The following is a 14716-nucleotide window of genomic DNA, read 5'->3' as shown; positions in this document are numbered from 1 at the left end:
TTCTTATTAGATTAAAATAACTGTTATGACGTTAAATGCTTCTCTTATGTTCACACAGTTATGATATAACTAGTTATATTATTGTTTTCACATTTAAGCCACACCTCTCAGCTCAGCCACCCACACACTCGCGCAATGCATTTGTTTCAAACAGGAAATTATCAAAGTCGTCCCTTCACTTCCATCAAGTCTATCAAGCTGAACTTGTTTGACTGATATCACACAAGGTATGAAAAACAGAGCAATGTAATGTACGAAGAGGAAAGTTGATTTATTGATTCATTTTAATTATTATTTATAACTTTTGTTTCTTATTAATGTATTCTTTCGCACTACTGTTTCCTTTTTGTTTTTCTACTACTTTAAATAGGTGACATGCTTTTAAAAGTAAAGAAATTATGTTGTTATGAAGCTTTTTGACAGTCTATGTTTTATGAAATAATTTGTTAAAGATATATGAAGAGTTTAGATGCAAAAACCTCTAAACGCCGTCTGAAATTTCCCTCTAAAATGAGCATTTTTATGAGGCTTCTGCGTATGTTCAGTAACATCACTTTTAAGACAAAGAAAAAGTCCTTTTTCTTGTCTTTAAAGTGAAATATCTCAACATAAACAAAGTAGGCTGAGTAAAATGTTCATTTTTGATGGAAATTTCAGATGGCACCTAGAGGTTTTTGCATTTGAACTCTTCATATACGTTTTTTGCAAGATGCAGTGCCAACCATTGGTGGAAAGAGTACTGAAAAATCATACTCAAGTAAAACTACCATTAATTGCCCAAAAATGTGGTGAAAGTAGAGTAAAAGTATCTTGTAAGTATTACTCAAAGTATGTGTAAAAAGTAGCACTTTTAAAAGTACTCAAGAGTACTGAGTATAGGGCTGGGCAATAAAATCGATATTGATATTTATTGACAGAACACCGTTGTCATTATCAATAAAAAAGTTTTATCGATATTGACAAAATATCAATATTTTAGTTTTTGAATATTTAAACTATTTGTTTTAGTAAATATATTTTTGTTTTTGACTAATATTTTTGTCTTTGACTATTAAAACTATTTGCCTTAGTAATGTTATAATGTTCAATGATTATTTATATCGAATGGTATGAAACATGATATTGTGATAATTGTTTTTGCCCAGCCCTATGAGTAGTAAGTGTTATGCTGTGAAAAGCTGACACATTTACATGAAATTTGTGCATGCATGTGTAAACGTAACATTCTGTAGTGGATTAAGTTTTTGTTTAGGCCCTTTAGCCATGTTTTTAGTACTCATACAGTAAACATTCATCATCTCATCTGTCTAAACAGTCTCTGAGTTAGTGTGTGTAAAGTATTTGGACATCTTCTTGGACAATTTTAATACTTCCAAACACTTTGCTGCATTTATAAAGTGCCCATGTCTTAAGGTTACTTTCTATGTGCTATTTGATTGGATGGAAATAACAGGACTGATTTTTCCACTTAGACAATCCCCATAGACAAGAATAAAATAAAGTGACAGCAGGTTGAAGGAAAATAATGGAGTAAAAGTACCGATACAGCACAAAAAATCTACTCTTGAGAAAGTACACATTTTAAAACCTACTTAGTAAATTACAATTCCTGAGGAAAAACTACTCAGTTACTGTAATTTGAGTATTTGTAATTTGTAACTTTACACCACTGGTGTCAACCAAAAGTTGCTTCACATGTGCTTTCACTTTTTTCTCCAGTATGTTATAGAAATACCAGGAAATTTAATTTAACACCATATCCCACCCTCTAAAAACTTTTTTTTATGGGACGTTTGATGTCAAACAGCTCTGTGTTTCCTTGGACCAATATAATCACACACATTTTATTGATTTTTTTTTTTTTTAAATCTGCATCATCTGTGCTTTATCAGAGAATCTCCTTTGAGTGTAACATCTCCATTTAAATGTCAAAGTATGGATATACACAAACAATAGATTGTAATTAAAACCAAAGATTTTCAAGGTGATGTCCTCCACCACACTGCTCAGGAGACCTTTTATTTCCAATTCTCTTTAAATGTATTCCTAATCTAACAAGAACTGACTGCAGCTAACAGGTTATGCATGTGTTTTAGCATTCATTGCCAAATTAAATAAATACGTGGACTCTGACACAAAGTTCTTCACACGTGTTAGTCTGAGCCGATGTTTGTCAGAGATTAAACAGGCACTCATCCTCACAAGCCTTTTTTCTTAATAAAAAATTGTGATCTTGCCTTAATTTTTAAACTGAAAGTCTGCAGTAGAATGTAAATGGAAACATTTTACCCACCATCGTTTCCTGTCAGTCACATGACTTAGTTCCTGTAAGAGCAATTCATCAGATAATCGCTTGTGGTTTTCTGGCTCTATTTTTGCTCATTTGACACCGTTGTCTGTCATTCTTGGATATAATGTACCTGTGTTTTGACTTTTGCTTATTTTCATTACTGGCCTGTAATTTCACCAGGATCAAGTTTTCTGCATTCTGGATGCATTAGTCAAACACTTTACAAGCTAAAGCATTGAATCTGATCCCTTAAAGGGAAAGTTCACACAAAAATGAAGATTCTGTCATCATTTCTTATCTTCCACTTATTCAAAACTTTTACAAGTTGTTGAACACAAAAGAAGATATCTTGAAAAAGCTGGAAACCTGTAACCACTGGCATGCTTAGTAATTGTTTATCCTATTATAGAAGTCAATGGTTACAGTTTTTTTAAACTATCTTCAAAATATCTTTAGTGTTCAACAGAGGAAAAAAAAGGCGAGTAAATAAATTCATTTTAGTTTTTGGGATGAACTATCCCTTTAATAAGGTATGATGGATACCAATCAAACCACCACATTTTTTATTTCAGAGAATCACAAAGGACTTCTTTTGTCCACAATAATCATTGCAAAATAGTACGTCATAATAGCATGTACCCTAAAAGTATTGCTCAATCATGCTCTTGGAGATTTACTTCCAAAGAATCACAGTCTTTAATTTCACTTGAAAATCATTTGCAGGGGTGTTAGAAAAAGGCTAGAACAAAATTGCAGGTTGTTATGTCTTTATCAGGAGCATTATTTGGAAACCCTGAACTGGAATATCAATGTTTTCAGCGTTATATGCTGCAAATGTAATTAAAATGTAAAAATATGCAAATAAATTAAGAAATAAACAATATCAAATGAAACATTCAAACATGCTAATAACCAATATGGTAGCAACATATTGCAAATTCATGACATACATCTTACTCTTTCTGTTTTCAGATGATTAATGAAGAGTGGCTGTGCAGTTCATTTAAACTCTGTGAACTAGTCAACACTTCAGAATCTGGTCATGTAAGTACAGATATTTTACGTTCATTTTATGTTGTAATTACCATACTTTTTAGATGACAACAACGTGAAATTCTACTCAAAGTTATTAAAACCCTTAGAACTGTGCTTTTCCATAGCACAACACCTAAATGAGTTTGAGTCAGAGATGTTGAACAAGTTTCTCAGTTTACAATATGTTTTTACAAGACATAAATGCTTATAACAGGTATTTATGATAAATCACAGTATGGAATACCTTTAGTATAGACCAGGGGTGCCCAAAATTTTCTTATGAAGGGCCAAAGACCAAACTTGATCAAGGGCTGTGAGCCAAAGATAAATATACTGTATTACAGTATTACATTAAAGTTTCCATGGGTATTTCCTAATATTTAAAAATAGCAAGAAAACATTGTCTTAAATTATATGAACTAATGCACTATATATTTAAATTTTTTTGAATGAACTTATTACAGTAAAAATACAAACAATTTCATTAATAACACAATGGAGTTCAATGTTGAATACACTAAGCTGCACCTGCCTTTGCTTTCATTTGCTCGCCAATGTCTTGTACATTTCCCTCTGTCCATTGAGTAACAGCATTTATATTCTTAAAAGATCAGACTCCTTTACAGAACAAAACCAATTTCAAACAAACAAACAAAAAGTTACATTAAATTCGAAATGACAATCTTTGTCAAAGATATTTACCCCAACCCCCTTCCCAGCATTCTCTCTCTCTTCTTAAATGGGATGGTGGGCCAAAATAAAGGTTTGGGAATCTCTGGTATAGACTATACAAAAAGCAGTAAACAAGTGGTCTGCATCTGTGGTCCCCAACCTTATTATTACCGTGGACCAGTCAGAGCTTGACTATTTTTTCACAGCCCTGGGTGGGTGCTAGGTGACCATCAACCGTTTTCACAGAGGATGACAAGCTGACAAAACATTGCTGCAACTCTGATACAAGTTTTGTTTATGGAGAAAATTTTAAAGGACTGCAGTGTTTGTCTGAGATTGTTGGTCTACCGAAATGTGTATTTCATACAAAATAAGAAACAGTCAGTTCTTGTCACATGATTCGTGGTGCGCTTGCTTCATTCTGAAGATGTTTTCCACTGAGTGCGCCTGAAAGGCGCAAGCGTGTCACCCCACTTGTGCACGGCGCTCCCAATATTAAGATGTCCTTGCTGCAGCCCGCAGCTTGATGACGTAGGCAATAGTCAACTACATAGCGGACCTTGTACCGCCCACTAAGGTAATGCCCATGCTACTTTGACGATTGGGTTTAGGGTAGGGAAGGTGTAGGCGATCGTCAACTTGTACCGCCCACTAAGGTAACGCCCCTGCTACTGTGGCGGTTGGGTTTAGGGTAGGGGGAGGTGTAGGCGATTGTCAACTATGTAGCAGACCTTGTATCGCCCATTAAGGTAGCGGCCATGTTACTGTGACAGTTGGGTTCAGGGTAGGGGGAGGTGTAGGTGATCGTCTACTACTTAGTGGACCTTGTACCGCCAACTATGGTAGCGCCCATGCTATTGTGACAGTTGGTTTTAGGGTAGGGGGAGGTGTAGGCTATCGTCAACTATGTAGTGGACCTGGCCAACAACATCATCAGGCTGCAGCGAGGACTTTCTCCCCAATATGAGCGAGCTTCCATTGGAAATAACAAACTTGCACGTGGAAAAGATGCGATATGTGAAAGACCGCTGTCATTTGCGATCTCCAGCAGTTGGTCTTCTTGAACAAATATGCTGGATTCATCTGATTTGTTGACAAACGGGTTCAGATTCATTCCTTGGCAGTTTGTGGATCTTTCACTAAGCATTTTCCCCTTCACAAAAAAGCTTTCCAAAGACGTCTGTTTCTTACTTATTTTGCTGCTTGTGGGTTAAATTTTGGCACTTAAGTGACCAAATTTAACTAAGAGAATACGATAATTTCTCAAAATAAAAGATTTTTAAAAATAAAAGATAAATTTTAAAAGACTCAAATAAAAACGGATATAATTAATGATTTCTTGTGCAGCCTGATACCAATTGATCCACGCAGCCCGGGGGTTGGGGACCACTGGTGAGACCTATATTGAATATTGAGTAGGGGTGGGGCATTTTTTTTAGCATCATTCCCTCATAGAAATCTAGTAAATGGGGCGTGGTAAAGAATATTGCTATATAGTTGCTATAGAAGCCATCAAGTTGAAGTTAACAGACGGACCGATATACTAAAGTCGACAAATTAAAAATGAAACACCCGAAATTGCATGAAACTCCGGAGGAAATGCGGATAGCGCGGTTACGCAATGACGTTAATCGAATTATTTGCTATAACATGTAAAACGGGATCATGAAAGTAACACTCAAAAAGCAACTCATGTAAACACCTTAGTCTTATTATTCTCTTAATTAGATTAAAGCAAATAATTTGATTACTGATGTCCATGTACACGTAGTCAACGTGAGCTAGCAAAATAAACATCAATTTTGACTTCACACAGACTTTAATAAACACCACAATCCATAAAAAGTTGTTTTTAGCAACCTTTAAAGTATTCGCAACATACATATTGACGTTTCTCATCTCTCTCTCTCTCGACCTTCTCAGGACTCAGGACAGATAGTAATCATCAGTGATTCATCCCCACAACCTGCTTATAACCCATCATCAATCCAGTATGCTTTGGAAACATACAGCCGATTGCTGGATGCAACATTAGAACACAATAGAGAGCCCATTCAACGTTTTGCAGAGATGACAGCCCAAACTATTATAGATTCCACAGTGAGGCTCAGAGATCCAAGTAAATCTGTCAAAGTGAGACAGGACGAAGTTGAGATGCTAGCAGAAGAGCTAACATTACAGGTCTGTTGCAAAGCATTGGAAGAGATGGAGAGGCATCATTACTCTGAAGATCCATCATCCAAAAATATATATGATGGGATAATGGTGGCGACTCACGAAAACACACCAGTCCTGTGCTCCACGGGCTGTGATAAAAACACATCTGAAATGGAAACAGACTGCAAGATGGAAGAATACGATGATGCATATACTATAGCCTATGCTACGTCCTTAAAGAGCATGGCTAGTTTTGGCTCTATTGAATACCCTGATGCTCCTCCAAGCACCCCTTTACTTCCAGAGATGATAAGAAGTCGAGCCAGTTTCACAAGGAAGCTGAAGGGAGGATTGGCCAAAGAGTTTCTTCCCTCACCCCCTCCGCCAACACCAAAAGACCATATGCAACCCTTACTGGAGAACCAAACGGCAGATACGCCTGCTGACTTTGTGGTCAGGCTAATGCGCTCACTTTCGCTAGAGTGCTATCAAAATGGAGGAGAAGAAAAAGAGGAGTCCACAGAACTAGAAGATGGTCAAAATAACATGCTGACTGACTACGCAGCTCAACTATCTGCTGAGATCCTGAATTTTATCCCCACCAATGAGGTCAAAGATAAGGGTTGTCTCAAATGTATGTTGGATATTGCTGACCAGCTAGCTGGTGAAATTGTCTCAGGGTCTTTAGCAAATGTGATGGTAAGCGAAAAAAGGAAGGATAAGATAGACATGTCTTCTGCTAAAAGATCTAGCATACCAGTCTCTACAGCAGACAGGGTGGAAGTGTTAGCTAGTGAGATAATCATTAATGCTATCGTTCAAGCTTTTGCAAAGCTAAGACAGGATGAGGTTAAACATGAAACCCAGCCATATCTTTCAGGCAGAGTGGTGAAACCACAGCCATGGGAAGAAGAAAGACATTCAAACACAGTGTGTAAAGACTCAATCAACTCCCACAAAGCCTTCAGTAAATCAGAATTGAACACCATTTCAGCTGATGACACAAAAGTGGCATCATTGGTGCAAAGATTTGCCAACGACTTTGCAGAACTCGTGCTTCAGCAATCAATATTTGATGCTTTCAGCTTGTGCTTTAGCTGTAAGCAATCTGAGAGAAGTGACATTGTCTTACAAAAAGACAAAAACATAAAAATAATCAAGATACGCACTGAGGAAAGCCACCAGATCCAGGAACTGCAGTGTGTTCTACTCTGGGCTGCAGCCTCTCTGAGAGGAAGTTCAGCACTTCAGTTTGATCTGCCAGACACAAGGCTTCAACAACAGGTACAGATTGTTACTGTCTTCAGAGACCAAACTTATATAGTAAAGGAAAAACAGGGATGGTTGTAGAGGCCTATTCACACCAAGGATAATAATTATAATGAGCTAAATCTAGTAGGTCTAAGTCACAAGGATAGCAGAGCCATATATACATAGATGGTTTATTAGTGGTGGTTTCTATCAGCTGTCCGCCATATTGGTACAGTCAAACCTGAAAGCAAGTTGACAGTGAGCATTCAGCTGTAGTTATATGGATAAACAATAGATTTTAATATCTGTAATATAATTCAGGAGATGATTTTTGCCAGACTAACACAATAACCCAAAATGACAACTAGGGATGCTCATTTCGCTCAGTTTTGCCAACCGACAACCGAATAATAACTGTTAACTGGTCAGATTAAAATTAAATATTATTTAATTAAAAAAAATAATTGAGGTGTCTACTTTCTGTCTGACACATTAAATATTGAATTTTAAAATACTGATTTATTTTAACATGTGAACAACAGCACATCTTCAAGCACCTGCAGGGATTCCAACAGCATAGAAAAAAAAGAATAAACTAAATAAAAAGAATAAAACAAATAGTCCTGCCCTAGATATTTTTCACTTAAATTACAAATTTAGAGGGGGCACAGTAGGTAGTGCTGTCGCCTCACAGCAAGAAGGTCGCTGGTTCGAGCCTCGGCTGGATCAGTTGGCGTTTCTGTGTGGAGTTTGCATGTTCTCCCTGCGTTTGTGTGGGTTTCCTCCAGGTGCTCCCGTTTCCCCACAGTCCAAAGACATGCGGTACAGGTGAATTGGGAAGGCTAAATTGTCCGTAGTGTATGAGTGTGAGTAAGTGTGAATGGATGTTTCTCAGAGATGGGTTGCGGCTGGAAGGGCATCCGCTGCGTAAAAAACATGTGCTGGATAAGTTGGCGGATCATTCCGCTGTGGCGACCCCGTATTAATAAAGGGACTAAGCTGAAAAGAAAATTAATGAATGAATGACAAATTTTGATTACAAAACGAAAACACTGACTGAATCCTTTTTAAAAACCTGCATATGCTTTTTGTTCAGTCATATGTTTTTTTATTTTCTTCCGTCAAATTAAAATAGTAGGCTACCTCAAATCTCTCCACAGAAAATATGCATTTAATCAACAGAACCCCTCCCCCCCCCCCCCCCCCCCCCCCCCCGCTTTCATTTGATTGAAGAATGAAAAAGACGCGACTAACATAATGCAGAGTTGACTTTCTCAACTGCTAGTACAAAGCACGCAACGGAAAAACGCAAGGCACAGCAGGGAGCCACAAAACGCTCACGGGTGTTAGCAAACCATTCAAAAGATGCCCGTCAATGCATTCGCTGTAATCTGCCTCTTATGCAGCCAAACTTTAAAAATATATATAGTAATATTTTTTAATCATTTAACTGATACCATTAATCGGTTAAAAATACACCCTTTCGGTTAACGGTAAATCGGTTATTATGAGCATCCCTAGACACAACATTAAAATTTACAATAGTAAGTTAACGCATATAAAAACAAAAAACAAAGCAAGGTTAACACATTTGTTGGGGAATTTAAATCTCCGTGGTTATTACACGCAGATGCTGCACAGCCCAGTTCTGGCATTAAGGAAAACTCATTGATTTTTACTGCGAGTGACAACATGTTGATCATTTCAAGATGGCGGATACGTCAATGTGTCTGGAGCAGTTGAATGCAGCATTTATACATATCTGTGGTTGGAATCACTGTGATAAACAATAAAAACTTTCAATGAGAATCCACCCAATTGTGACAGCAAAAAGAATTTGATATGTTGATACTAATAATACAGTAATCTGTATGGTACGGTTTGAACCAGCCTTAAAGGGATAGTTCACCCAAAACTGAAAATCCTGTCATCATTTACTTGTCCTTCACTAGTTACAAACCTCTTTTTTTAGGGGTTTTCATCTTAAATGCATAGGATAGTAGAGAGTATTGACAGGAAAGCATGGGGAACCGAGAGAGAGGAAGAATCGGTAAGGACGGCGAGGCGGAAATTGAACTCGGATCGCCGTGAGCAACAGAGTGCAAGTGTCAATGCTTGGGGTGTCAAAATTAATTGTTTCTTAGGTGCACCGCGATGCAGATGCGGACAATTCGGTATCGGTTCAGTAATAATCATAACCGGTTATTATGTACTGACGTCATTTATTTCATATGTGCTATGTTGCCGTAACTTACTATGGCGAGGGAGGCGAGCGCGAGTGTTTACAATGTTCCAACTACCTAAAAACGCAGAAACTGTGCACGATTTCACTGCGTGTGTGTTTTCTGGACAGTCTTTCACTGACACTTACAGCAGACACCCCTATTTCACTGCGATTGAGAGAATGAAAGTACTCATTTCTCTCTCTCTCTCTCTCTCTCTCTCTCTCTCTCTCTCATTGTGGCCCATTTGACCTGCTGGCGTGACTTTTCCTCTCCTTTCGGCTGTTACAGCAATACTTCTAGATTCAGACACGAGCGCGTGTCTGCAGCGTTTTCTTCACCATGTCTATCATGGATCAGATGTGATCGCCGCTGCCGCTTATCAGTGTCACTCATCTGTGAAGAGCGCAGCGCACAAGAGCCAATCACAGCCCTTTTTGTTTAGTGCGTGACCAATCAAAGGGGTGTGGGGGGAACTTCGTAGACAAGGATCAGAAAGCGAGCGGGATATTTATATTTGTTTATATTATTTGCTATAAATGCTGGTGTTGTTTAAAGGTACAGTTTATTTATCTGACTGTTTGTATCAAATGACAAAATTGTACTACAAATAGTATATAAATATAAATATATTTATATACTTTAATACAAGAATTGCTGCTGTGAAGAAAATATAAAACTGTGTATGGAAAGCATCATCCATGTGTCATGATGCACCGAGATATGGAATTGAACCGAATCGATGGCATGTTAATCGTAACCAAACCGAACCATAAGACCAGTGTAGGCCCACCCCCCCGTTGCCCATTTTTTGTAATTTCCAGCATGCCACTCTCTGCACGGCACCTACACATCCTCACCCTTCGGCCTCTGACCCCCGCCCCCCTCCCGGATATTCAGAGTCAAATGTTTTCAGGTATGGTGTAGGTTCACAGCTCGAGTCAACGCACTAACCACTACACCGCTGGCGCCAACATTATTATTAAGTTATTTTGAGAAATGTTGGAAAACTGTTACAATTAAATTCCACAGTATTTTTTTATTATCGAAATCAGTGGTTGCAGGTTTCTAACATTCTTCAAAATTAATTCAACAGAAAAAAAGAGACTTATAATGATTTGGAACCACTTTAGGGTGAGGAAATAGTAAGTTAATTAATATTTTTGGGTGAACTATCCATTTAAAACTTGTACCAATTTAGCCTTATATTGGAAACTGTTTTAGTGTTCACACAGATGCTAACATTGTGTCTGTTATTGTAAGTGTGCACTGCAGTTTTCTCATATTCTTTGAAGTTGATTCTTACTGTCTTTCATCTGCCGGAATAAAGGAAATTGTTCTGAGAAGCCATTTTAATGATATTTTTCCTCAGTATCCTTATCATTATAGCTGCGACTTCACTATTCTCATAGAACGTCAATTAATATTAGGAATGCATTGCATAGTTATTGCCCATGGTGTGAACCAGAAATGAATAATTTTTTTTATTTTTTTTTATGAATTTTAATGTGTAATATAAAAACATTACCTGCAAAAAAGTAAAAGACAGCAATTAATTGATGAGATATTTCTTCCTAAAAAAGGCTTTTGATCACATTGTGTTGAGTTTGAAGAAAATTCAGAAATTTCCTCTTAAAATTTTCCACAAAAGTAAAAGCACTATAATTATTTGATGTTATGCATTGTATATTCATTGGTTTAATTAAACAGTGAATTCCTACAATAGTATTTGAATTCCTAGTGGCCTTGATTTGCTCTTCAGTGTTTGAACCTTCAGCAGTGAAATTTAAACCACACTGAACTGAACTAAACTGAACTTCAACTCTGAAATCTGGACTTCTGTTAAGCAGCTTTGACACAATCTACAGTGTAAAAGCGCTATAGAAATAAACATGAATTGAATTGAATTGTTCAGCTTTTATCTGGTATATATCTGGTATATACATTATACTGGGATATATCCTCTGAATCTAATCATTTACATACCAATTTGTTGTGTCAAAATTATAGACAATACATTTAATAACTTTTAGAATAAAATATGTAGAACCACGTTCTTGCCTAAATGGAAACCTTTTTGAAATTCCTTATATGAACAGATTGAAAAAAAAAGTTTGGAATTGATCTAGGAAATACTGACTCACCAATAAAGTTAAAGAAGTGACATATAAACTAATTCATTTAATATACCCAGTAAAACTAGTTGTTGCAAACATTTTTAGAGACATGGTATCTGTCCACATATTAGGGCTGCACAATGTATCGGAAAATTATCAATATCGCGATAATAGTATATGCAATATCCATAGGAGGAAGAGAAGTGCAATAAATTAAATTAATTTTATTTGCCAAGTTTTGTGTGCTATCTGACCAATCAGAGTGGGCCTTCACCATATTCATCCCCATTTCTCTAGTGGGTGCTGTTAGCTAAAGTTAAATGCTAATGTTGGGAGACAAAAGAGGAAAAAATCTGAATTTCCAGTGAGGTTTTCATTTCATTTTTTTTTTTTTTTTAGATTTAATTAGCTCTGAAAATTTTCTATTGAATGTTTGATCATTAATAAATAAATTATTTTTATTAACTGTTGATAAAATTGTGTTTTATTTAAGTTAGTTATATCGTAAGAAATATCATTATCACAATACTCATCAACTATATAGTCTATTGTATATTTCCCTAGTATCATGCTTGCTGCCTTAGTGCACGTTTTGTAAATTAAAATGAGAATCCATAAAACACCTATTTTTTTGAATGCGTATATACCCAAATGTTTTGGTTTGATATTGAATAGCTTACACTTAAACTTTTAAAATGTTAAGTTTACATGTCAAATATATTTTGCTATATAATAATAAGACTTTGGAGCAAAGTTTTATTACTAATTTAATAATTGTGTATGAGAGAATGGCATATACACAAACAAAAATGGTCTAATGATAAACCTAACTTTCCTTTATTTAAAAAGGATAAAATAGCAATAAGGATGTATACAATTTTGGAATTATTTTCTTACGTGAATTTTTTGTTATCTGAATACAAAACCCTGTTTTGTTACTTTCATTGTCTAGACAAAATAAATAAACAAATAATAATAAAAATAATAATAAACAAAATTTCAAAATATATTCTTTTGTATGTTTTCAGGCCCATAGCCAGGGGGGGTTCATGGGGTTTGAAAGACCCACCCTCACTGTCAAAGGTCCAGAATTTGTCCCATACATTAGCTCATTTGTCCTATTTTGACTGCTGTGCCAAAATAAATTGTGAAAATAGTCATTCGAAAAAGGTTTTAACACCAAGCTGAATCCTGTGTTGGCTGTCACTTCATTGTGACTGAGGAAAGTTGAATGTGCTGGCTATTTAAATTAATCATATTTAAATGACTACAGTTTTTAAAAAAAAATTCTAATGATATGACAATTGATGTATATATGATGTATATGAAGTAAATGATAATTGGTGTAAATCTTAGGAAATGTTTTTGGTATATCAAAAATTGTGGTTATGATGGCTATCTAACAAGCTAATCCAGCAAAAAAAATAGTGCTTAAAATGTCACCAAAATGCAGCATTTAAACCTGATAATCAAACAGAAAATGAGGCGAATAACTGCAAAAAGGTCCACTTTTTAAGAAAAAAGAACCACACCGCTATGGGCCTGGTTTTTCAGATAGAAAACCAAGTGATTTGTGGATGTTTTCAACTTATTGTCTGCATGTTTTGTCTAATTTTAAGTTTTCTTGACTCTGCATTGAACATTTTTGAAAACCCTGTAAAAAAGGTTTGTTTGTTCCCTTGATGTTGCTGTTAAATAAAACTGTAATTAATTAATTCTAAAAGTAATTAAAAGTAATTAACTCTACTTTTCTCAAATATATTATTGTTCTTGTTATGTAAAGAAAGAAAGAAAGAAAGAAAGAAAGAAAGAAAGAAAGAAAGAAAGAAAGAAAGAAAGAAAGAAAGAAAGAAAGAAAGAAGTCAATAATATTCATTATGAGACACCTGTATTTCTTATTTTCCTCACTCTATCCCCTCAGCTCTGCAGACTCTCTCGGAATGCCTGTCTGAATGGCTGGACAGTGGCCGCTTTAATGGCTTCCCTCCACCAGTTTTGCGACATGCAGCAAGCCAGCAGAGGGCGCTACGAGAGCTCTGAATCCCTCCTGGAGCATCTGCAGCACCTGACTGACAACGTATGTTTAAACTGAACTCAGTCCAGCTTCACCCTTGCAGAACCGGCCGCCAATCCATGCGCCGCCCCTCCTGAAATGAAGACAGAACACAGCAGGCATCAGTCTTCATCTACACACTCTTCAACGTCCTCAGCGCTAATAAAAGCAGACAGAGTCATAACAAACTATGCTCAGTTATAATCGATTTGATTGAAAACGAGCCCTTAAAAACGAAACAGCTGTGCGCGCACTGCCTCCTCACAACAATCAGACATCCGATCCAAAGGCTAAACCACAGCCATTATTAGGTAAGCAGAAATCAGACTACAAATCACCTCTAGATGTTACCACCACCCAAAACACACTGACACTTTCTTGACCAAAGATCCTGTATTCTGAACGTCTGTGTTTTTATATGTCACTGCCAATAATAAAGTGTGTCTGAATAATGATAAACAGCCAATGCTGTATTGTTAGAGCTGTTTAATGGTGTGGTGCTTAAGGCTTTGCGGGGTGTGTGTAAAAAGCAGGACTTTTTACTGCATCCCATTAATACTCCCCGAGCAGTGATACCTAACATGGCAGGAATGCGTTTTAGCGAAAACCTGCATCTCTCACTCCCACTCTTGGCGACCAACGGCTTTAAAATCAGGGACACACACAAACTTACACACATGCTCATTGTTTGACCCTCCACCTTGCTCTGTTAGTCTCCCAGACATTCTCATTCAGTCTCCTTCACAAACACACAGGTCCGTTTATTATTTATGGAGACTCTCCAAACTCTTAAAAAATTATGTTTTTCAAACTACTTATCTAAAATGAGCTGAAACAACACAATTCTTCAGGTTTTTTGCGAGAACTTAATTGTTTTATGTTTAATCCACTTATGTTTGTAAAAAATAATAAGTTCACT

The 14716-nt window shown here is 36.5% G+C and overlaps 1 protein-coding gene across 1 annotated transcript; it reads left to right on the top strand.

The window, feature by feature from the left end:
- The first annotated feature begins 13 nt into the window (after positions 1-13).
- On the top strand, positions 14-14276 carry si:dkey-171c9.3 (uncharacterized). Its single transcript, XM_056461265.1, has 4 exons — positions 14-227; positions 3263-3334; positions 5921-7438; positions 13666-14276. The coding sequence occupies exons 2-4, from the start codon at positions 3263-3265 to the stop codon at positions 13834-13836; spliced, it is 1761 nt and encodes a 586-aa protein (XP_056317240.1). The 5' UTR covers positions 14-227; the 3' UTR covers positions 13837-14276.
- The last annotated feature ends 440 nt before the right edge of the window (positions 14277-14716 follow it).

The sequence above is a fragment of the Danio aesculapii genome, chromosome 7, assembly GCF_903798145.1.
Source record: "Danio aesculapii chromosome 7, fDanAes4.1, whole genome shotgun sequence".
NCBI classification, from domain to species: Eukaryota; Metazoa; Chordata; class Actinopteri; order Cypriniformes; family Danionidae; genus Danio; species Danio aesculapii.
This window is presented reverse-complemented; position numbering and strand designations above follow the sequence as displayed.